The 24,614-nt window shown below is 40.2% G+C and overlaps 1 protein-coding gene across 1 annotated transcript in view; it reads right to left on the reverse strand.

Annotated features, from left to right (window-relative positions):
* Positions 1-6,164: 6,164 nt before the first annotated feature.
* LRTM3 (leucine rich repeat transmembrane protein 3) overlaps positions 6,165-24,614 on the reverse strand; it is a 28,392-nt gene continuing 9,942 nt past the window's right edge. The window contains exon 5 of the mRNA XM_088022220.1: positions 6,165-23,960. Within this exon, the coding sequence (XP_087878346.1) occupies positions 7,023-23,960 (16,938 nt within the window). The 3' untranslated portion in view covers positions 6,165-7,022. The remainder of the gene's footprint in view (positions 23,961-24,614) is intronic.

Raw genomic sequence — 24,614 nt, forward strand, 5'->3', positions numbered from 1 at the left:
GTTATTTTAGTCTGCCCCATTTGTGTGCTACTTAGAGGACTAAGTCTGAATCCCAGTTAGCATTTCACAAGGGAATTCACTTCTAAAACCTTTTGCTGTTTGATTCTGGCACATTTCATGCATAGGTTGCTTGAGAGTCTCCCAGTACTTCAGATGCCTATGTAAGGAATTCTTTTCTCTAAGTAATCATTTCCCCATTTGATGCCACCTCATTCCTGCATGGCGGCAGTGAGGTCTGGGTGCCACCCACAGTCTCCATGGAAACCTTACCCACAGGCTGGTAGAAAGGGGAAGATGTGTCACCTCATTACTGGAGGATGGGGAGGGAATTAGGGCTAGGCCCCCAGTACCAGTGCTGGCTATAATATGTAGCAGAGAGAAGAAAGGGGATAGTTTGTGATATTTGTGAGAAGTAGAACAGCAGCTTCCCCTTTCCTGGTCCTGAGGTTACAGGGAGAAGTCATCTCTTGAGGTCTTTATTTTGTCTGCTCCTTGTGTTTCTGGGTTCTGGCATTCTCTAGTCCCCAGAGCAGGATATGTCGGTGGAAAAATAAGACCGAGAACTCACCTCCATACCCTTTTTTGAGTCCTAAAGTCCCTGGCTAATTTGCCTTATTTTTTCCACCTTTCAGAGTCTTCTGGTATTTGTTTTGTGTATTTTGCCCAGAGTTTTTAGCTATAGTTAAAGGACGAAGTAGGGCAGCATGTGTTATTCCATCTTATCTGGAACCAGAAGACACAAACCCTAGGTTTTTGACCTGAACAACTAGGAGATTAGAGTCGACATCAGCTGAGATGAAGGTTATGGACAGATCAAGTTTGTGCATGAAGATCAGGACTTCAGTCTTAGTTATACTGAGTTTGACACATCTACTCCTCAAACAAGCGGAGAAATTGAAAGGGCAATTAGATAACTGAGTCTAGGGTTTAGGGGAGAGTTTGAGTCGGTGATATAAACCTGGCATAATCAAACATATAGATCTTTCAAGCCATGGTACTGAATGAGATCACTGAGGGAGTGGGAAGGAAACCAAGTACCTTAAGAGATGAGGGAAAAGAAGATGAATGAGCAGATGCAAATGAGAAGAGGGAGCTAGTGAGGCAGGAGGAAAATCAAACGTCCGTGGTATCATGGAAACCCACTGAAGAAAAATGTTTCAAGAGAAAGGAAGAGCTCCCCTGGGTCCTGGGTCAGATATTGCTAATAGAATAGGTTTTGTAATTTGGATTTAAAGCATTAAAGTTCACAATGCAGAGGTTGCTCATGGCTTTCATAAGAAAAATTTAAGTGGAGTGGTGGGGAAGACATGTTTGGTGTGGATTTATAAGACAGTGGAATAGAGGAATGGAATAGTGAGTGAAGAATTCTTTTGAGGACTTTTCTTGCTAAGAGGAGAAACTAAATGGGGAAGTAGCTGGCAGCAGAAGAAAGGTTAAGAGATGATTTGGGGGCTTTGATCTGTTGTGGTTTTTTTGTTTTTATTTATTTTATTTATTTGTTTAAAGATTATTTATTTATTTGAGAAAGAAGAGAGAGCAGGAGGGAGAGGGAAAGAGAATCTGAAGCAGACTCCGCACTGAGCACGGAGCCTAACATGGGGCTCGATCCCACCACTGCGAGATCATGACCTAAGCTGAAACCAAGAGTTGGATGCTTAACCGACTGAACCCCCAGGTGACCCGTTTTGTTGTTGTTGTTGTTCTGTTTTTAGATGAAGAAATAATAGCATATATGCTCTTGGGAATGATCCAGTAGAAAGAGAAAAAACAATGATATAGTACAGAGAGGGGAGAATGTTAAAATGATCCCTTTAGTAAATGGGAAGTAATGGGATCTAATGCGCAGAGGCATTGGCTTGAGACAGCAGTAGGGATCGTTCATCCATGGTAGGTGCAGATGGGAAGAGAGTCTGAAAATTATCCTCCCTTCTCAGTGAAGTACAAAGCAAGGTCATCTGCTTGTGAGGATGGGGTAGGAATTAGAGGTGTGAGGAGAGAAGTAAAGGTATAAAATAGTCAGCTAGGAGAGCCGGGGGTGAATGGATTATGGAAATGTACTAAGGCCCACCAGTTTTGTTGTTGCAAAAGTAAGAGGACACAAATTAGAGTGACTATGTGTTACGTAGGGTAATCTGCTTGGAGAAAGAAATGAATCCCTCCAGCTTTAGTCTCTCACTAATCTATCCCTTTGCCCCACTCACACCACCTTCATTGTCCTATTATTCTTGAAGACTGCTCTTGAACAACTACAAAAATAGAGCATTGCAACAAACTTAAGTTGGCAGTTCCAAACATGTGCCCTGTGGCCACATGGAGTATTTTTTAAATTGTGAGGGAAACGCAGCGACATCTGTTGGACACTGTGTGAACTACTAGCTCAATGTAGTTCACAGTTCCATTACTAGATGGTTCTACATTCCTGTCCATTCCTCAGTTTATTTGTGAAGCTGAGTTTTCTAGCTTTTGCTGAAATAAAACACTGCACAAAAATCAGTTGGAGTGTCCAATCTGATTCTAAAGTTTGAAAAGTTGTGCAGTGCCCAACAGCAAGTAATTGTGGTTATCTAAGAATAAAATTAAAAAATTTTTAATTTATAGTTTTTTCTGAACAACTTCTAAGTTGTTAAGATACAAGTAATAATGAGGTTGTTTAGACCTAAGCTACTTAATATGAAGAATTATTAGCTATTTATTTTGGTCTAGGGGTGTAATCGGAGACACTAAAGGCACTGAGAAAATTTGGGAACCTCTGATTTGAGGATGAATTCCTGTTGCTTCCTCTATTTCTTCCAAGTAATGGGTCAAGGCCCTTGAGGGATGTAGTTGTGCACAGTAGGACGAGGAAATTCTCACACCTAAATCTAAGTCTTGCACGGGATAGCTTATGAAAAATCCTCCCTCCCTCATTATCTTGAAACTTTGGAAATCTCTCTTCCCGGTTTTAATGGCACTTAGCTGCACCATCAGCATCTGTTATAGCTCAGGTATTTAAAGCCAAAAGTTAACACAGGACTCTCAGCTCCCCCTGAGTCTTGTGTATCTAAAAGAAACGAGACCACGTGGGTCACCAGAAGACTTGCCTTGGATGTTAATCGTTTTGCCAACATCCACTGCAAATAGTTCTTGATAGATGGCTTAGGCCAAATAACTGTGGCCTCAGAACTGCTTCTGTTTTCTCCAGCAAAGATGTGGGAACAAATGCTTGTGTGTTGGGGAAATGAGGTGCCACTAAGCTGTGTTTAAGTATGTGTGCGTGTGTGAGCCTGTTACAGGGCTCTGCAAATATCATCTCTTCTTGATCTGTAACTGTGAGCTTCCCAGGTCAAGACTGTGCTTTCTTCATTTTTGTTAAGTTCAGCACCCAGGACAAGGCCTGGCCCATGGCGGACACTGAATAGATGTTCGATGTTAGAATATGAATAATGAATTCCTGTTATTTAATTTGCATAAGCAGATGTACCATAAAAACTGAAGAAGCTTAGGCTGTAGGGCCCCCAAAGATTTATAAATATTTGAGGTATTTTAATTGTAATTAGTTAAAAATATTATCTCTTTCTACTTTGCCTTACCATCTATCATATTTGACTTCGTGTTTGGTGAGATCAGAGAGGCTGTAAACATTTTTGGGATCCATCTCCAGAGAAGTGGAGTTAGGGTGCATTTAGGTTGGGTTCGGGGAGCTAAATGTTGTGATTGACATTCACTTTTGTCTATAGTTATGCTAACCATCCCAGTGTAGAAATGGATGCCAGGAATCCTTCTGCCCACTGTGAAGGACACATCCCAGGTTGAGACATGAAGTCAGGGGTAAGGTTGTGTGAAAGCCTCCTACAGTGCCCAGTGCAGGAGGAATGTCCATTACAAAGGAGAAATGGGACATGGAGGGGAGGTATAGGAAACTGGTCTATAGGAAATCTTCCAACAGGTATGTAAAAATATAAGCTGATGAATCATTCTCTATAACACCTAGTCAAAAAGGATATTCTTTTCTGACAATATACTCAAAAGAGCAGAGCACACAGAATACATTTAGCATACTTTCTTTTTTCAGGGGGATTGCATGATACAGAGTTTACCACCGTTTGCTGTTGTGGTACGAACCAATATCAGTACCAAGAACAGCAAGGACATCTGTGTGTAACGTAACACATCTTACACATCTCAGCTTGCATCTCACTGACTTGATGTATCGTGTTCCAATGAAGTCTGGTGGTTCCAGATGAAATGGTATGAAAAATGGCCACTGAGTCAACAAAAGTGCCTGCATTTTCTACACTGTCAGTAATAAATAATAAATTTTGATCAACCACTAGAAGATTGGTTTACCTTTGATCTCTATATGAAAAATTATAAAATTGTTTTTCAAAGAGGCGATCAAAGAGTGTGCAGCCAAAAAAAATGTTGGAAAAAAGTATATTAAGCAGTTAAAAAATGTCATTTTTCTGGATTATGATGGTTTGGGTTTGATCAGCTTTACAAATTTTGAACTTCCTACTGATTTCTTTTCTTACTCTAAATATGCCCTTTCATATCTACTTTCACATTCAGAATCTCATATTTCTCTATATTTTTTTTAAGATTTTTTTTTTTTTAACAGAGACACAGCGAGAGAGGGAACACAAGCAGGGGGAGTGGAAGAGGGAGAAGCAGCTTCCCGCCAAGTAGGGAACCCAAAGCGGGGCTTGATCCCAGGACCCTGGGATCATGACCTGAGCCGAAGGCAGACGCTTAACCGACTGAGCCATCCAGGCGCCCCTATTTCTCTATATTAACAAGTAGACATTTGATGTCTCATGATACAAAATGTCTTCAGGATGCATGAACTAGTCACTCAATCCCTCCCTATCATTTATGGGAGGAAATTTTGCTATTTCAGCCATAAGAGCTCTAACTATATAACATTTAACTACTTGGGAACTCTATAGCTCTAGCAGCTTCTAATTTGCATTGCCGCAAGTGACAGCTGATCTTCTGAAACAAATATGTTTTATTTGAAATGCTGCACATGATGTAATCTATCTGAAGACCTTTTTAAGGAACAATTAGGGATCCGTAGTTAATCATTTCAATCTGCCAATGGGGACACTATTAGCAAAACACAGATCATGGGAAACTCTATAGAACAAAAAACCTGGTTTCTTCAGTTTGAAAAATTGTAAGGAAAAAACCCCAATGGAATGAGAAGCCTATGGATTAAAAAAGACTTACAAGACCAAGCACAAAGTGTAACTTTCTTTATATCCCAATTCGAACAAACTTAGAAAGTGACTTTATGAAATAATTGGAAATCATCTGATTGAATATTTGATATTAAGAAATCACTGTTACTACTTAAGATGTGAGATGGTTTTGTTAAGAAATAGTTATCTTGTTGAGATATAGAAAATATTTATAGATAAAATTATATATCTGATTTGTGTCAAAATACTAATGGAGAAGTGGATGAGAAGTAGATAAGGCAGGTTTGGTTACAGGTTGAAGTTCAAGGGTTGGGTGAGGACACAGAGGTCCATTCTACTATTCCGTCTTTTTGTGTGTGTATGCTCAATATTCTCTATAATAAAAAGTATTAACATGTTCAATCTGATTGTCAAACCCCATGGACAGAACTCATATAAGTTGCCAAGACCATCATTCTGATGACAAGAATCTATTAAATTGGTTGTAGTGCATGTCTTGGGAGTTAAAGTCTTTTTATTGTTAAATATCAAAAAGTGAAATAATTTTATTATTTCTATTGTTAACATTAAAGTTGTGTGTAAATTGTATAAAATTATGTACTTTGCTTAGTTAAAACAATGGGATATTTTGTAATTGTTTGTTTTATTAAGCATGCCCAAATATTCCAAGCATATTAAATATGTGTTTTAAAAAGCTCAGGTAGCATTTATAATAAAGGAAGCACTGTTATTCCTAGCATGAATGTAATGGTGGCATGAAAAACTATTGTCTATCTTATCTTGTCATTTAATAACAAAATGATTAACATTATGGAATATTTCTGAGCCCCCCAAAATTTATCTTCTGAACGAGACCAATACTTTATTCACATACTAGGAATAAGCCAGTACAAAATACATTTTTAAAATATTCCCTTGTTGCTAAAAATCCTGCTGCCCCACCCCCACCCCAATCCCACACATCTGTTTGTTCTCCCGCAGGCCCCTGGGTCGACTCCAGTTTCCTGGACCTCCTGCAAGAGCCTGAGCAGGGGTCATCAGCCCCAAGGGCAAGGGTGGAGTTCTCAGTCATTTGCACCAGCAGGTGAGCCTGCTGCATCCCTGAGCCAGGGGCCCTGAAGCCCAGGGCAGGGAAGTGCATGGGCAGGTGGCTGTAGGCAGGCAGGTCGTGCAGGTACACTGGGAGGCAGTCTCCCTCCCCCTGGTAGTGCTGGAGGATGACTTTTTGCCCCTCCCAGAGCATGTTCCTGCAAGGTGGCAGATACTCTGGAGCGAGGTCCCGAAATGACTAGGTGACCCTGCAATGGCAGACGGTGATCAGGTGCAGGCCAACGAGCTGCTGCGGAGGTCCAGAAGGAGGACAAAATCATCACAGGAATATGGTTTCTCAAAACCAGTACTTACACCTGTATTTTGTGACCTCTGACATTGTTGAACCCTCACTGTTGTTTAAAACTCTCTCCCTTTAGTTTCTATGCCCTCCCAACTTTCTGGTCATTCTCTCCCAATCTCATTGATAGGCTCCATTTCTTCAGACTCACCCTGAGTCATTGTGTGGGATGGAAGGAAGGCTTCCACGTCTCTGCTCCTCTACTGTGGGATTATGAGGAGGCCGCTTAAACTAAAAGGAGATCCCACTGCATGGTGGGGTCAAGCCCAAAGTCATCTGCTCTTCCAACCTATCCTCCCAGAACAATTGTGCAAATCTACTGCAGAAATAAAATATATCAGTTCGGAAAACAGTTCATGAGGAAACCATTTGACTTTATCTGATTTTATTTTTCATAGAGTAACACAACAGCAATCAGCTTTCCACTTCAGAGGAATCTAGGTATGCTAGTATCAATTTGGATGAACTGGACTGAAGGACTCCAAGAGGGACTCCAAAAACTTTTTGGATGAAGTCCATATATTGAAAGAACTTGAAATCTTTGCCACCAGAGGAACTCTGAAGTTTGTCTTCCTTAAAGTTCTTGGGGGAACAGTCCAGCGAATGGTTTGGGGCATAATTTCCAGTGAATCTGCTGGTATACAGGCATAAAAAAATGGCTGGTTTTGTTTTCTTTCAGAATGAAAGTTGATATCCTCTTGATGAAGCTTTGATGGTAACTTAGGTTTGCTTGCGAAGTAATTTGATCTTTCGGACTCACAATTACGGACTTTCTTCTTTCTTGTGCATTTCTCTTTAGTCCATGTATAACTGTAATCACAGTCCCAATGAATGTTGTTCTTTCTAAATAAATCAGATTTGGCCTTCTTTCCTTCGTTGCTTTCCAGATGCCTGTGAGGTTTGCCTTGGCCTTTTGCAAGATGTAATTTGATGTTTGATTCTGTTAAGGGAGCTAAAGAATGGTTGGTTCTGCACCTTGCAGTCCATGAAGACTTCTCTTCACTGAATGGAATGGAAGATGATCTAGACAGAACTTCCACAGCATTTAATGAACCGTGGCGCAACCAGTCAGGAGATGGCATTTTAGAGGATGACCTATATTTCCTGCTTTTGTGGGATTCATAGGAAGGTGTGACAATTGAGGAATGTTTTCTACAGCCTCTAATATGTTGGGAACCTGAATCTTCCCTATACAACGGTTTCAAATTTGTTTTGCTTTTTTTCATCTTGTAGAGATTTTCCAAAGGAATGCCTTTCTGTAATTCAAATAGAATGTTTTGTGATTCCTGACTTAAATAAGGGTTGACTTCCAAAAACATACATTCTTCACTCTCATGTGCTTCAAGAGCTGAGCATTCCTCCAAGTTGGCTGAACTCTCAATATTTGTCTGACTCTCGGTAAAATCTTCAGAAATCTGAGTTGAATGGGAATCAACTAAACTGGGAGTGCTTTCCTGAGTCTTTGAATCAAATGATTTGCACATATCTGTTTCTTGAAACCATACATGACATTGTTTATCTTTTTCCAGAGTCATGTGAGATTTTAACTCTGAAAGAGCTGTAGTATCTTTCTGCACTGGGCCTTGTTGATTGGGGTCAGAAGCACACACAAGGGTTGGCTCCAGGAATTTTCTCAACGATGAGTTTTCATGAGGACTTTGATTTTTGAAAGAGATGTGCTGTTCTAACAGTTCCGTGTCAACGCAAAAACCACCACCACTTTCTCCCCTGTTATCTATATTTTCACATATTGCAACTGTGTTTAACTTAAGAATATGTTTGGGAAGCGCAGTTGGTTTAGGGAATACACTTCCGACTGGAAGCCCCAGGAGAAAATGAAGGTATTTGTATTGTAAATCAAGATCTATTTGATGAAGAGATTTTTCCTCAAAACGTAACAAAATTCTATTTTTTCGTTTTGGTACTTTGAAACCAGAATGAATACATTTAGATAAAGGCTTCCTTATATTCTGAGGACTGGCCATTGCATAGGATTCTCTTACAATTCTGGGAAAGGCTTTCATTTGAATCTCCAATGTTTTCATAGAAAAGTGTATGAGCAGTTTGTCTTTTTCTTCTACTGAGTAGTTTTGAAGAATATGAGGCAATGGCATCTGCTTAGCTGGAGTCACCGAAGACACTCCACTTCCTAGCTTACTAATACTCCTTAACTTTGTAATGATCTCTTCACTGTCACTTGAAACACTGACAATCAATGTCTTCGTACAGCTGACAGGCGGTGAATCCTTAGCACATTTCTGTTTTAAGTGAAGTTCTACAGTATCAGTCCCTTCTAGAGACAAAAAGCACATTTTTTTATGTCTCGGATATAGCCTCCAACTGTTATCTTCTGAAAAAGACTGTTTTAGATAAAAGTTGAGCTTTTGGAAGGATTGTTTTGCCATCTCTGGTATCAGATTCAGTTTTATTTCAAATGCTTTTGACTCGAAATGATTAGTGAGCTTATTGTTTTCTTTGGGAGTAAAACGTTCTAAAATGGGTTTTGGCTGCACTTTGGGAGGTACTGTGCATGTTGTATCTGGGCTCCCTGCACACGGTGGTAACTTCCCATCATCAGGTTTTGGGGCTTTTAGTTTTTCCAGTATATTCTCACAAATGTTGTCATAGATCATATTTTTTATCTGGGATTCAAAGATACTTTTAATTGCTTCAAAAAGAGGAAGTAAACTTTCTGCACTTGTACTATCTGCCACTACTTTTATTTCATTACTTTTAACTTGGGATGGTATAGGCCCAGTTCCTGGAAAAGTTTTTTGTTGCTGGACGTTTTGTGCGGTTGTAGCCTGGATGGGTTCGCTCTGATCCCCCTGTTGAGGGGGTGAGATACACTCCATGGTATTGAATAGCTGAGTCCCATGTTGTGGTTCTTCTAGTCCTGGAGGGGAAATACTCATACTTAGGGTGCTTTCCATGGGGGCTTCCACATTGTCCTCTGGCTCGTCAGACATGAGTGGACCCTCTGTAGGTGTCAGAATGGGTTTTGGTGCCTTTTCTTCTTCTTCAGTCATACGCAAGTCAGGTTCTTTTATGATCCCTGAGCTGTCGTGCCCTGGAACAACCCTTTCTTCTTTGGTTTGTGGAATTACATTTTTTTCCTTTGTTTCACTGCCAAGGTTTGCTTCTGAATTGGCACTGGGGAGTTTTTGCATTTGTTGCTCCTCTACCACGGAGGGCTGGGAATCCTGTGGAGCTGTGTCTGTAAAACTCTGGTCCCCTTCTTTTACAGTGCTCAAGCTATTCCTCTGAGTGTGTGGTGATTTCTGCTGGATTTCAGAAGGACAGAGTATCTTTTCTCTTCCTCGGTTTGTCTCAGAGTCTACTATTTCTTGCATCTGAGATGAACTCATTGTGGAAATAGAAAGACTTCTGACAAATATCCCGGAGGCATCTTCACTCCGCAAAACTGTTTTCTTTGGTTTCTTCAAGTCATACTCTAATTTCTTTCTATTGCTTGGAGTGCCACGTCCTGTGTTGTTAAGAATCTGCGAAACCGGATGATTTGGGATTTTCATGGTTAAATCTTTGGGGCTCAATTCTCTTTTCAAATCTGCTACTGTCAACCTGCCTTTCCAGCTTTTAAATTTGAGAGAAAGAGGAATATCGGCATAAAATGAATCTAGAACATGTTTTTGAAACAATTTCTGTGGCTGAATATTTTGTTTTGCACCAGAGACTTCTAGTTCCTTTTTATATTTTTGCTTGATTGGGCAGCTGTTTGCTCTATGAGTTATCAGCTGAGTGTTAATTTGAGGTATCTGTGCCTTTAGAGATGGAGTGTTCAGGTTTACGGTGCTGCTTGTGTCCGTTTTCTTGCTCCCCTCCAGACTGACCATGGTGCGTTTGTGCATTTCTGTTTTGTCTGCTGCCAGACGGATAGCCACGTTTGTGTCTATTTTTAACTCCCCTTCTTCCATTTCTACTGTTTTTTGCTCCAGACTTATAGTAGCGCTTGTGTCCATTTTATTTTTTCCCTCCAGATCTCCAGATTGAAGTGGAAAAGTCCAGTGGGAAGAAAGAGACTTCTGAAGTGATTCTAGAATATATTCCTCTTGTTGTGGAACTGGCAGTCCCTGTTCTTTTCCCCCTCCTATGGTATCAAACACTGTAATATCCATGTGTATCCCTGGTAGTATTAGTATTCTGGGGTACAGTGCCATTTGCTTGTGTACATCTGTTTCCAGTGGCATCTTCTGCCTTCCGTTTTGAAGTGGGAACTTAAGAGAAAAGCTGGAGTCCAGCCAGGTCTTATGTCCACTTTCAGACTGTAGCACCACTTGCTTTTTCACAACAGTCTCTTGTTCCTCTATAATTGGGGAGGTATCTGACTCTGCGATATTCATTTTCTCAAGTGATCCCTCTGTCTGTGGGGCCAACACTTTGGGAGAGAGCATTTTCCTCACTTTATCATTATTATGTACATCTTTCTCTCGCTTATCAAATTTATATGAATCTGCAGATCCTGGCAATGCTTTTGATAAAGTTTTTTGTTGGTGGGCATCTTGCTCTGCAACAGAAAATCCTTTTGCACTTATGGGGGTACCAAATGTGATATATATTTCCTCGGTTATTTTCCTTGGCGGTGTAACTAAAACATTAGGGCTTATTTTATGGTTTAAGTTATCCACTATTTCAGTTTGTTTCTTCAGATTTTCAATTTTAGTGGGCTCCATGGTGGGGTAGGAAAGAAATGTAGTGAAAGTTTCTGTTTTGTATTTTTCTGGCTGAACCTCTTGTCCTGTAAAGAAATACTCCAGCCTCTTTCCAGTTATGGTACCAAATCCTGTTAAATAAATGTTCTCATGCTGTGAATTTAAAACTAACTGACTCAGATCTCCTTCAGATTTGACTCGTGGAGGTTCATTCCTTCGCCGTACACTGATCATGAAGTTTGAGGTCCACTGTTGTACTGCGTCTTCTTGGGGCACAGAGTGTCCCGCTTTTTTAACGATCTCACCATCACCAGCAACTACCTCTGTATTTGCTGTTTTCTGGGTATCTGATGATTCCTGGAGATTTTGCTGTGGAGGAAAGGATCCTGTAAGTCCTGGCACATCTTTGTCTGCTTTGCTCCCTGAGTCTAGATAAAGGGAAGGTGCTGATGGGACAGAAAGAAAAGTCCTTGTCAGAACCACAGGTAGCTCATCTTTACCGTTGTATGCGTTTTCCTTTAGCTCTTTAATATTCAACACAAATTCCTTTGTGTTAAAGATATGTGAAATTGACGAAATCCTGGCCTCTTTGTGATGCATCATGATCCTCATATCTACTGTTTTCACTTCGTGCTTTTTTCCCTTCTGTGAGATATGTTGTTTGCTTTCTCTTATATCACAAATTGCCCCTGTATCTGCTCTCATCTTTGTATCTGAAACTGCTGAAAGCATTTGTGGAATTAGAGAGGGTCTTTTAATTCCAAGCCTTTCTTCATCTACTTGTATACCTTTATCCAATGTAAGTTCAGCTGGAGGTTGGGAAACATAAATTTTTCTTAGCACTGTACCAGGTGGTTTACCTGGACATTCATGTTTCTTTTGTTCTTGCCCTCCCCTGTTCAGATGCAATTCTGTTCTATGGAGCTTAAGTGAAGGAGGTGATTTCCTGGACTTCAAACTTATATCTGTGGTGTGTGTCATATTTCTCCTATCTCTTGTTTTTTCTCTGTCCTGCTCCTCTTCCTGAGGCACGAGTCGTTTCTTGTTCTGACTGTCTTCCGTGACATCACCACGGATTGCTTCTGTATGTACTACTTCCCCGGCATTTGATTCTCTCTGCACAACAGACCTTGCAGGTCCTAGCATTTCATCACCTACCTGTGTTTCTTTATCCAACTGCAGGTGAGGGAGAGATGGTGACGGAGAGGAAGAGTTGGCCACAACCACCCTTGGTTCATCTTCACTTTCCTGCATCTTCTTTTCTTGATGTTTGGGAAACATGAGGTTTACTATTTCTACTCCATCCCTTTCCTTGTTCTGGGGCATACGATGTTTTCCTTTTTGTGGACTGATTAAAATATCGCTGGTAACGGGCTCTATACATTCCATGTCCTCAGAATCTGATGATTCCTGGGAGCCGACTGTGGGAAAAGAGGATCCTGTTAATATCGGTATTCTCTTTTCTTCAACTCTGGTATTTGTGTTGAAGTGAAGTAGGGGAGATCTGCAAGTACAAGTCTTAGTCAGCATTGCACCACCTGGCTCACGCTGACCTTCCTGAGCTGTTCCCTCTTGCTTTTCAGTCTTCCACCGAAGGGCACTTAGATTGTTTCTAAGTAAATTAGGTGATTTCTTTGCTTTTAAATACCTATCATTGTGATCCACCATACTCTTCATATCCACCTTTTTCTCTCTGTCCCTCGCTTCTTTCGGTAATGTGTGTTCTTTTAATTTTTTTACATCATTTGAGAGTCCTCCATCAGTTGTTTCTGCGTCTGTTGTTTTCACTGCATCTGGTGATCCCCTGGACTGTAGGTGCAGGAGAGGCAGTTTTGTAATTCTTATCATGTACCCCTCTCCTTCTCTTGAACCAAATTTAAGATATGGTAGAATAAGTACAGAAGTACAAATGTTTTCCTGATGCGTAGCTAGGTCGTTTTCATCTTTCTGCACCTTTCTCTCTTGCTCTTTAATTTTCCACTGCAATTTTTTGGTATCGAGTACACGTGAAAGTGGTAATTCCTTTGCCTTCAGAGCCATAGGTATTGGGACCATTTTGTTTTCAAGATCTGTTTTGAGTCTATCCTTCTCTTTTAACACACAACCATCAAATGACTTAGTATATCGCTTTTTGCCTGAACTGGATGGATCCTGAATCTTTGGTGGTGGAAAACAGGATTGTGTTATTCTTCGTGTGTCTTCCTCTTCATTCATCCTTGTGTCCCATTTCAGATAAGACGGAGAAGGTAAGGAGGCATAGCTTTCCTTCAGAACCATTTCTGGCTCACTTTCGCCTTCTGGCACTTCTTTTCCTTGCTCTTTAATATTCAAATGTAGCCTCTTTCTACTGGGCAGATGTGGAAGTGGGGATGTCTCTGCTGTCGAGGTGATTACTTGGGGGACTCGTCGATCTTTCCCACCTTTTATTTTTACTCTGTCCTTTACCTCTGTATATGGCATACTTTGATAAGCTTTTATTATTACACTACATGACCTAATACTTTCACTGGAATCTGCATATCTGATTTTTCCTGCACCTGATGACTTAGAGCACAGCAACTGTGAAGGAGAGAATCCTGTAACTGCAAGCAAATCTTTGTCTACTTTAGTTCTTGTGTCCGATCTGTGGTAAGATGGAGAAGCTGTGGAAGGAGACGTTTTTGTCAGAGCTGCATCAGGATCTCCTGTTCTTTGCTGCCCCTGTTCTACTTTCTCCCTCATATGCCACTGTGGTTCCTTTCTCTCGTTCAAAGCACCGTGTTCAGTGACACTGAATGTATGAGAAGGTGGTGATGTCTTTGCCTTAAAATCTGTGCCCCGGGGCTGCACTGAGCCCTTCATGGCTCCTGTTTGTACTCCGCTCCTGTCTGCCTGTCGTGGGCATTGGTCTCCTTTCTGCACATGGCTGTCAGGTGAATCCGTAGATGCTATTTGCCCTGAGGGCAATGATTCTTGGAGCTCAAGACGTGGCGCATCATTTCTTATTATTCCTGGCTCACCTTCCTCGTTTTTTATTGTGTTCCACTTAAGATGAGTTGAGGAAATGAGAAAAGGATGAATTTTGCTCAGAAGCACAACGGTTTCCTTGTTACCTTCTTGTCCCACTTCGCCTTGTTCTTTGATGTTCACTTGCAGTTTCTTTGTTTTGAGTATAAGGGAAAGGGGTGATTTCTTTGCCCTCAAAGCCATATACTTAGAATGCATTATGTCTTTCTCAAAAGTATTCGCTTTATCCTCTTCTCTCTGTGTCGTGTATTTTGTTCTTTTTGAATCATTTGAAACATCGCTCAAAGGTAGTACTGTATGTTTTAATTTCTCTGCATTTGATGCTTCCCTTTGCCATGAGGGTGGAAGAAAGGGTCTTGATACTTGTTTCTCCTCCTTGCCTTCTATACTTTTGTTTAATTTAAACCGAGGCAGAGAAGGTCTTGTCAGAACCTGACCTAGCTCACTTCTTTCTTGTATGTATCTTAATTTTTCTTTCACGCTTGTCTGTACTTCTCTAATTTGGGCGTCACAACCCCCAGAGGTAAAGAGTACGTGTGGAAGCGGTAATACCTTTGCCTTGGAAGTTGTGCCCTTGGGATACATTCTAAATTTTCTATTTACCACTTTTCTTCTATCTTCTCCTTGCTGTGGCTCATACTCTTGGACTACTCTTACATCATCTGAAATATCATCTCCAGCTGACTTTGTGTACACTACTTTCCCTGCATCAGATGATTTCCGTAGCTGTAGTCGTGAAACAGCGGATCCTGTTATTTCTCGCCTGTCTTCCTCTCCTATTCTTGTGTTCAATTCACGGTGAGTTAAAGATGCAGAAGCCCAATTTGTGGGCAGAACTACTTCTTGTTCACCTTTACCTCCTCTATCCACTCTCCCCTGCTCTTCACCTTCTGGACCCTCCTTCACCTGCTCTTTAAGATTCAATGGTATGTCCTGTAATAGTGCTTTCTTTCCTTTCAAATCTTTATCTTTTGGCTGCATTGTGTCTCTCTTTGCTGATTTCTCTACCTTAGTCTCTTCTTTCTGTGGTGTATGTTCTTTTGTCTCTTGTACATCACTTGTGATATCACCATCAGTGGACTTTTTATTTGCTTTTTTCACTGCATCTGATGATTTCTGCTGTGATAGTTCTGGAAGAGAGCATCTTGTTGCTTCAGTTACACAGTCTGCTTTTTTTATTCTTGTATCCAAGTGTAAATGAGAAGGAGCAGGTATGCAAGTGCTAGTATTGGTCGCAAGGACATTTGGCTCACCTTTAATTTTTTGTGTCTTCTCCTCTTGCTCTTTGATGTCCAGCTGTAAAATTGGTGATCTCTTTTTCCTCGAAAGTATGACTTTTACCATTTTTACTTTCTCCTCTTCTTCCTGAATTATATAATGTTCCTTGGATTCTTTCACACTGTTTGAGGTATCACCACGAATAGACGGTTTGTATGCTATTTTTCCTCTATCTGATGACTCCTGGAATTCTGTTTGTAGGAAAGAGGGTCTTGTTTTTATTAGCAAGGCTTCTTCCCCTTTTATTCTTGTGTCCACTTCTGAGTAAGGTGGAAAAGAGATGGAAACACGAGATTTGCTCTGAATCCCAACTGGTTTATCTTGATCTTCCTGCATCTTTTTCTCTTTTTCTTTGATGTTCAACTGTAATTCGTGTGCAACTGGAGTCCGTTTTGCCTTCAAAGCTATTCTTTTGGGATGCCTGATTTCTTCCAAAGCCATTTCCCCTCCATCTTTCTGTGGCATATATTTTGCCTTTTTTATACTGCTTAAAATATCATCAGCTGGCTCCGCACATATTCCCATTGTATCTGATAATTCCTGGAGCGTCAGTGATGGAGGACAAAATCTTGTGATTCCTCGCATGAGCACCTCTTTTATTCCAGGATCCCAATCCACATGAGGTGAAGAAGGAATGGAAGCATGGCGTTTACTCTGAACTCTGTCTGGATCACTTTTATCTTTGTGCCTCGTTTCCTCTTGTTCTTTGTTCTTCCACTGTGGTTCTTTTCCATGCAGCGTGTGTTCAAAAGGTGTTTTCCTTCCTTTAAAAGTGACACATTTGAGGCCCCTTAGGTCTTTCACATATAGTCCATCTTCTTTTTTTCCCTGCGCCAAATGTTTTGATTCTCTTACATTGCTTAAACTACCTCTATTAATTGACTCTGCAAAGGAAGGTTTCCTGACATTTGGTGATACCTGGAGCTTTAGTGGTGGAAGGCAGCTCCTTGGTATTCCTGACTTATCTTGTCCTACTTTTATTCTTGAATTCACATTAGTATGCGATAGAGACGGGAAGGAAGTACACAAGCTTGTCAGTTTCATACCTGATTGACCTTTACCTGTGTGCACCTTGCTCTCTTTTCCTGTTATGAGCGAGCTAATTTTTTCTCTACTTGGAATGTAATCCACAGTGTTAGCTACTTCTTCTGATGCCTTCTTTTCACATGGTATCTTACTCTGTAATACATCCCTCAAAGAGTGAGAAGCAGACTTTGGAGAAATATAGTGTATACATTCTGGATGCTCTTCTTCTTTTCCCTCAACAAGCAAGCCAATTCCTTCTGTATTTGCAGTGTGGTAGGTTGGAGTCTTTAATGTTTTTTTTACACATGGCAACTTAATCTGAAGTACATCCATCGAGGAATGAGAAACAGATTTTGGGAGAACCTTGCACGTACTTTCTTTTTGATGTTCTTTTCTTCTATTATGCAAGCTAAGAGAAGGTTGATCTACTGGAGTAGCTGCTTCATTCAATGCTTTGTCTACTACTGAACTCAAAACTTTTGAACTCACTCCTTTCGCTGAGACTTTTTTCTTCAGCTTTTCATTATAGAGTTGATCCAACATGCAAGAAGAAATGGATTCCAGAATATTTTCTTTATTCTGGTTAGAACTACGTAGTTGCTTCGCCCCCAGTTTTTCAGAAGTCACTTTCTGTCCATTTAATCTTAATGGAATATCCGTTAACTTTGATTGCTCTTTTCTCCCTGGATTTACACATAAACTTAGAGAAGGGCTTACATCTTCCTTCTTTGTATTTACTGCCTGTGATACCTGAAGACGCTCTTTATTTGGGCGGGACACAGAATCCACAATACTTTCAGGAACACCAGCTGGTTTCACCTCTCCTTTCTGCGCTGCAGACATAGTTTGCTGGCCCACCAGATTGGTACAAAGAAACTTCTGTCCTTTTGAACCTTGTGAGATATCGGTTTCTTTTATATCTTCTCTTCTCAATAAATGTGAAATATTCCTTTTGTTAGTGTATATATCTTCCTCAGCTACCCTTCCTGTGTTCTTCAAACGAGGAGGTTCCATAATGGGGTAGGCAAAAGACCCCCGAATTGTCAGTGAAATACTTCCTTGTTTCTGAAATTCTTGCTCCTTGTGAGTCTTCTGTTGAGAAGCACCCAACTCTGTAAGAACTATATTCTGTTCTTTTGAATTTAATGAAATATTGTTTTTCTTGGATACTCCTCTCCCCCATGGAATTGAAACTGAACATTTGATGACGTCTGCATCTTTGTGCTTTACTCTTGGAGCAACAGGGAATTCACATTCTGCATGAGTTCTGATTCTTGGGATGTTGAACGTAGTATAATTGATTTCTCTCTTCTGGGAAGCTAGACCAGGGTATACTTCCCTTTTCAAAGCTACTCCTATTTTCACATGGTCAAGCTCCTTCTTCGCATGTTGGCCAGTCACTAACTGATCTCTACATTGTGGGAGAATGTCTCGTGAAACAATTTGGCGCTTTTCTTTTTGCTCTCTAATGCGTTGTTTCAGTGTTTTGATATTTCTTGAGATAGCACTCTTTATATCAGTGGACTCTGAAGATGACATTTTTCTTTTGTTTAGTGACTTCTCCAGCTCTAGCTGTGGAGGAACGTTAATGGGCTTTCTTGGCCTGGATTTCTCCCTTTCTACTTCTGTAAATTGTTTACTTTGAGATGAAAGAGATCCAGAATCACAAACAGTGTTCAGAAATAAATCTGCTATGGTTTTATCTTGCTGGAACTCCTTCTGTTTCTTAATGTCACATCTCAGTTCCTTTTTGTTTCTTCTGGTTCCACATCCTGTAGTATTAAACAGCTGGGAGACAGGTGGTTTCTTTGCCTTCAATTTCATCCGTCTGATATGCATAGTGTTTTTCACATCTGCTGTTTTTGCCTTAGCTTTATGTTTTATGATTTTAGGATACATAGGTATGTAGGCATAAGCAGAACTAGCATTTGCTTTGTTTAGGGCATTTCTCTTTCCAGAAGATTCTTCATAGATATCCCAGGTACTAGGTGATGGCTCCATTTTTAGGTGTGATAAAATAGGCATAGAATCATATACAAATTTTAGGTCCACATTTAATACAGTTTTCTCTCTCCTTCTGTCTATCTTCTTTCCCTGTTGCTCATTAATGCTTAAAGCAGCGTGACCAGTGATATTAACTGGTTGTGAAATCACTGGCCCTTCAACTGGCAACTGCATTTGTGTTGGTTGTACATGACTAAATCTTGATATTCTGTCCATCCCGATTTTGAATCTGCTTTGTCTTTCAATGTCACAGGTATCTGGTGTGAAGTAAATGGTATTTGGAAATGTATCAGCCACATTTTTACCTTGACTCATCTGTTGCATTTTCGTTTTTAAATTGGATCCAAGTTTTTTCCTGCGTTTTGTGGTAAACCGCCCTCTGATTTTAAGTATTTGTGAAATTGCTGGCTCCTTTTCCTTCAGAGTTAAACATCTGGGATTCAATGTGATTTTCTCTTCTAATAATCGTACTGTGTTTATCTGGCTTTCAGAGTCAGAGAAAATTGGTGTAAAGAAATCTATAGGCTCCAGAAAAGTTGTGGCTGAATTTTCCCATGACTCTGCCTTTTCCTCTGTAATATGACCATGCAGATTTCTGTGAAGTGTTCTGTTATATAGCATGCCCCTTGCTGTTGCATCGAGGGAGTGTTCATCAGTCACTAACTTGGGTGGTGGAATCTTAGTTCCCTCAGCAGCAAGGAGTGATGCCTCGCCCACACCTTCAAACCACTGCGTTTTCATCTTGTACTGAAATTTGCACCCCTTCATCTTTCTATGGCTTCCTGTAATGCACCCTGTGATATTAAGCAACTGTGAAACTGATCGTTTCTTTGCCTTCAAAGTTACATGCTTGGGATTTATTATACTTTTCTTGCCTACAAACTCTAATGTGTAGCTCTGGCTTTTAGGTTCACATGAATCAAGGCTGGAAGAACCTGAAGATTTTAAGACTCTTACTAAGTCATTTTGATTCCATGCCTTTTTCTCAAAAATATAACTATCCCATTTTCTCCTAGGATTTCCACCCCAGAGAACGCCACATTGTATTGAACCAGTCTCTGATTTTCTTGCTTTTGGAAATGGAGTCTTTAGTCCTCCCATACATTTAATTCTTTCTTGAGTATGAAGACTTTTTTTCTCTGTTTCAACTTGAAGAAAATTCATCACTTGTCTAGAAACAGGCTCCAAAATAGTTTCTCTAAAGCATTTTTCTTGCCTCATTCTTTGTGCTGCACAAGACAAATTCCAAGTGCTTCTGACTTCTAAATTACTCAGTTCAGATTCTGATTGGTAAGAACCAAAATTTTTCATATGATGGGCACTGAAACTGAAGCGGTGGTTATAGTGTGGGACTGATTCCGATAACATTTTTTTGATATTTTCCTCTTTGCTTTCATGTTGCACATTCATTTTCATTGTGTTGCTGGATCTGTTTTGTGGATCAACTGAATTGGCCTTCCATACTTCCCTATCACATGGTGATTTTCCTAGCTCTGCAGAGGTACGGCTATATAGTGTTACTCTTGGTTGATCCATCTCTGCTTCTGATGTGCTATGCATTTCAGTATCTATTTTGTTATCAGTTGAAACAGGTGTGGGAGACAATAATGCATTCGCTATACTTTTATTTTGTTGCATGTCATTTATTGTAGATTTTAAGTTGTAGTTCTGTTCCTTTCTACAGTAGAGATTATCGTGTTCAGTGATATTAAGCATCTGTGAATAAAGAGCCTTCTTCTTTGCCTTCGTGGTTACATATTTGGGACGCCTAAGATTTTTCCTTCCTGAAAATTTTAATATCTTCTCCTGACTTTCAGAGTCAAATAAAACAGATATTGTGGACATCGTTAGTAAATCTCTTTGCAACACTCTAGGTTTCTTGGCACCCATTTTCCTTCTAGAGCTTTTATCACCTGGATCTACAAGTACTGAGTTCCCTGATTTGGTAGGTAAGATATTTTGATCAACTCTGTGTTTCATTACTTTTGGAGTTTTTATGTCTTCCTCTTCTTCTTCAGGTTGTAGGGAAACTGCAATGTGAACATCTAGCTTCCTTGCAGGGCTCCCATCAGATATAGTACTACACTCTGTTTCATCAGTTGAAAAGTAGTCAAATGCTGCTTTCCCTGATTTTGGACATGGAATCTTTTGACCTATTCCATATGGTATGTCTTTTTGTGATGGGATATTCTTGCTCAGCTCTTCAGTTTGAAATGGAATCAGAGGAGAACAAGGAGATTCCAATTTATTTTCTGAAACCAGTGTTTGTCGCTGCACATCCTGCTCTGTAATAAGCATATTTTGATCTTTTCTCCTTCCTATATTATACAGGAGTTGGAGACCTGCTTCAAATAAAACTCTGTTGCCCTCTCTTTCTTTTTCATTTTGCAATCTTGATTCTGATGTGCTGCTTGAGTTGCTCCATTTATTAGAATAAGGACACAGTCTTTCCCCTTCATGTTGTTCTGGCTGTATAATATTGCTTTTATTTCTTAATGGGTCTCTCTTTGCTTTTACTTTTTTATGCGTTTTGATGGCAGGTGAAACGGGTGTAGGTGAAGGGAAGGTATTCACAAATATACCTGACATACTTTGAGACGTTTCTTTGCCCATGTTTTCCAAGATGAAGTCCTGTTCCTTTCCTTGGCTAAGAGCATCAGACTTAGTGATGTTGATTGTCTTTAAAATTGATGCCATCTGTACTTTCCCATTTCTAGACTTGGGGATTTGTGCTGCATTTCTCCAACCTTCAAATTCAGATGAAGCTGGCATGGAGAAATCAAAGCACTTTAGGGTTCTCACTTGTAAATCCTTTTGCAACCTTGTCTTTCCCTCTGGAGTAGATCTGGCAAGTTCCTTCCTAGGGCCTCTTTCAGATGGGATGTCACTCTGTGTTGTAACAAATAAAGATTCAGGAATTGAGTTCTCTAGCACTGGAGATAAAATCTTTGGACCCTTTGCATATTTTAAGCCCTTTTGTGTTTTTGTTCTTTTTGGTTGCTTCTCAAGGGGAAGTGAATTCAAAATAGAGCAAGAAACACACTGTAATACACTTCGTGTGAAAAGTGTTTGTTGCTGCAGCTCTGGGGCTGTGTTAAGTGGTTCTGGGATTTTTTTCTTTGCTGAATTCTTCAGTTCTAGTTCTGACTTCACAAAGTGAGGCTCCTTCATTTTACCAGCAATGAAACTGGAGTGTTGAGAATTCCGCGGGGCTGCTTCTTCACGTTGGTCTTTGACTTCCTTCGTGTCATTGGAGGCAGGGCCCCTCCTATCACTGGAATCAGCACAGCAGGCTCTCTCTCCATCTGGTGATTGCTCTTGCTGTTGCAGTTTGTGACTGAATCTCATTTTCCATGAAACATCTGACTCTTTTATTCTGTTATGCATTTTCATGTCAAGTAAAACAGGAACAGGAGAGGAGATGGCATTTAGGATCACGTCCGCCGTGGGTTTCCCTTGTTTCATCATGATTTTGAAGTAGCATTTGAATTGTCTTCTACGGCTTTGTATGCCACGTTTTGTGATAGTAAGTGTCTGGGAAATCGCTGCCTTCTTTGCCTTCGAAGTTACCCATTCGAGACTCATTTTGTTTCTCTTGTCTATATACTTTAAATTGTTTCTCTTTCTTTTCAATTCAGGTAAAGCTAGTGTGGATGAATCCAAAGACTCCAGAATTGTTGCTGGTAATTCTTGTGCTAATCCTTCCTTTCTCTCTGCAATGAGATCTTCCAATACCCCAGAGCATTTTATATGAATTAACAAGTCAATAATCTGTGATTTCAGGGTCTTTGGACGTAGGTTTTTTAGATAATTATTCCCTGAGATTTTAAATGTTGGTGAAATTGGTGTCTTCCTTGCCTTCATAATTACACATTTGGGACTCATTTTATTTTTTAAGGCTCTACTTGTAAATGTCTTTCTCTGCCTTTTAGATTCAGATAGATCAGGTGTGGAGACATCCGAAGACTCCAGGACAGTTGCTTGTAGATCCTTTTTGAACTCTGCATTTTCCTCTTTATTATGACGGTACAATTCCCCCATATGGCTCCCAACACTTAGGACACCACCTTTCATTGTACCCATTAAAACTTGACCAGTTAGTGATTTCTTTGGCTTTAGAAGAGGAAGCTTTGAACTTGCTGTATATATTGCACCATTTTGTGTCTGGTAGCTTTTCTTTGGCTTCTCTCCCTGCGTTGAATCTGTATGCGGCATTTGTTGTGAGATGTCTTGTTCAAAAACAAAGAGAATGTTCCCTCTTCCTTGGTTTTCTGACTGATGAAGGTCAAGCTCTTCCCTTTGGCCTGAACAGAATTTGAAGTGTTGGCTGTGCTGTGGAATTACTTTTAATGTCTCCTGTTCACTTCTTTCTTCCTCTGCATCTTGAAGACTGTTCTCTTTAGTGTCATCTGAAGTAATATTCTCTTCATGTGGTGATAATGCTTGCTTTACTTGTTTAGAACTGAGACTTCTTTCTCCTAACATACCTTTTTCTCTTTCTGCCATTTTTTCACCTTGATCCATCTCTTCCAATTTGGTTGTAGAGTTATATCCCAGTTCTTTTCTATGGTTTGGGCTAGCACCACCCTTAATACTCAATATGTATGAAACCGATGGTTTCTTTGCTTTTAAAATTCCACATTTGAGATTCACTAAAGTTTTCTCATCTGAATATTTTTTTAAATGTCTCTTCCTTTTGAATGTAGATAAAGCAGGTATGCAGAGATCAAAAGTCACTGTGTCTTTCTTTTCAATACCACCAGCCTGTTCTTTTTGATGATTTGCATCAGATGGGACACCATATTCTCTTGTAGAAAAAATGATTCCATCCATCTTTGCTTCCCCTGACTTTGGAGGTGAAAACCTAGCATAACTCTCTAGCTTTCCAAATTGAAACTGATCCAACATGGGGCATGAAGCAGAACCTAAAACAGCTTGTGTACCATGTATTCGTGGTTGTTCCTGAATATTTATACTTCGTGGTTGTTTCAGTTCCTCATCTGATTTGACAAGGTCACAATTCTCCTTCTGATATGCATTGACTATAAAGCCTTGGCTATTCTCTGGAGCTGGTAAAGTTTCATGTTTCCCTTCCTCCTCTTTCTCATCTTTCACACTGTTAGTTAAAGTACTCACAATATAATCTGGGCAACCTACTTTTCTTCTATTTAGCAATTTCTCTTGCACTGGCTGCATATGATCAAGCCTTGCTCTCCTCTGCATATCTGTCTCTACATTTAACCTGCCTCTCATTTTGGTGTTGGGCAAAATAGGCAAGTTGTACTGAATGACACTGAGAAATGCATCTGCCCTGTTCTTATTTTGTTGTGGATTTTTCATCTTCGTTTTAAAATTGCATTGCAGTCCCTTGCTCTGTGTACCATTAACCGTATGTGAAGCTGATGGCTTTTCCCCCCTAATAGTTCTGTATCTGTGACTCACAGTTATATGCTTCCTCCCTAAATCTAATGTATTTTTCTTTCTTTCAGATTTAGAAACAAAGGGCTCAACAGAATCAAAAGAATTCAGGCATGTCACTTGCAAATCTTTTGGTAACTCTGAATTGTTTTCCACAAAATAAGAATCTAATACCCTCTCAGAGTTTCCACCATATGGTAAGGCACACTCTGTCATGGTGTTCAAACGTGTATCAAGTGATGAATTCTCTGCTTTGGGCGATGGAATCTTTGGACCCATAGGGGCTGTTACGTTATTTTCTGTTTCGCTGGTTTTCTTGAGTTCCTCAGCTTCTCGAGGACCCTTCTGGTGGCCAGTCTGCAAAGCAGTTTGTACAAACCATTCTTGGTGCTGTGCATCTTGCTCATTAACAGACAGCTCCTGTGTTAAACAGTTCAGTGCTGAGTCTGGTTCGTCAAAGTGGGTCTCCTTCCCCTGACAGGCAACAGGCCAGAGATACTGGGTATGCTGTGAAGCTGCTTCTAGCAAAGTTTTTTGCTCCACTTCCTCTCCATCTTCCACTTTTTCCTCTCCGTCATGGAATGCTCTGCTCTTGTCAAAAAAATCAACATACCGTGGTCTCACTTCCCCTAATTCCCCTTG

This window comes from Eumetopias jubatus, unplaced genomic scaffold, assembly GCF_037043125.1.
Source record: "Eumetopias jubatus isolate StellerSeaLion01/CBP00866 unplaced genomic scaffold, mEumJub1_p1.0 scaffold_3, whole genome shotgun sequence".
In the NCBI taxonomy this organism is placed as follows: domain Eukaryota; kingdom Metazoa; phylum Chordata; class Mammalia; order Carnivora; family Otariidae; genus Eumetopias; species Eumetopias jubatus.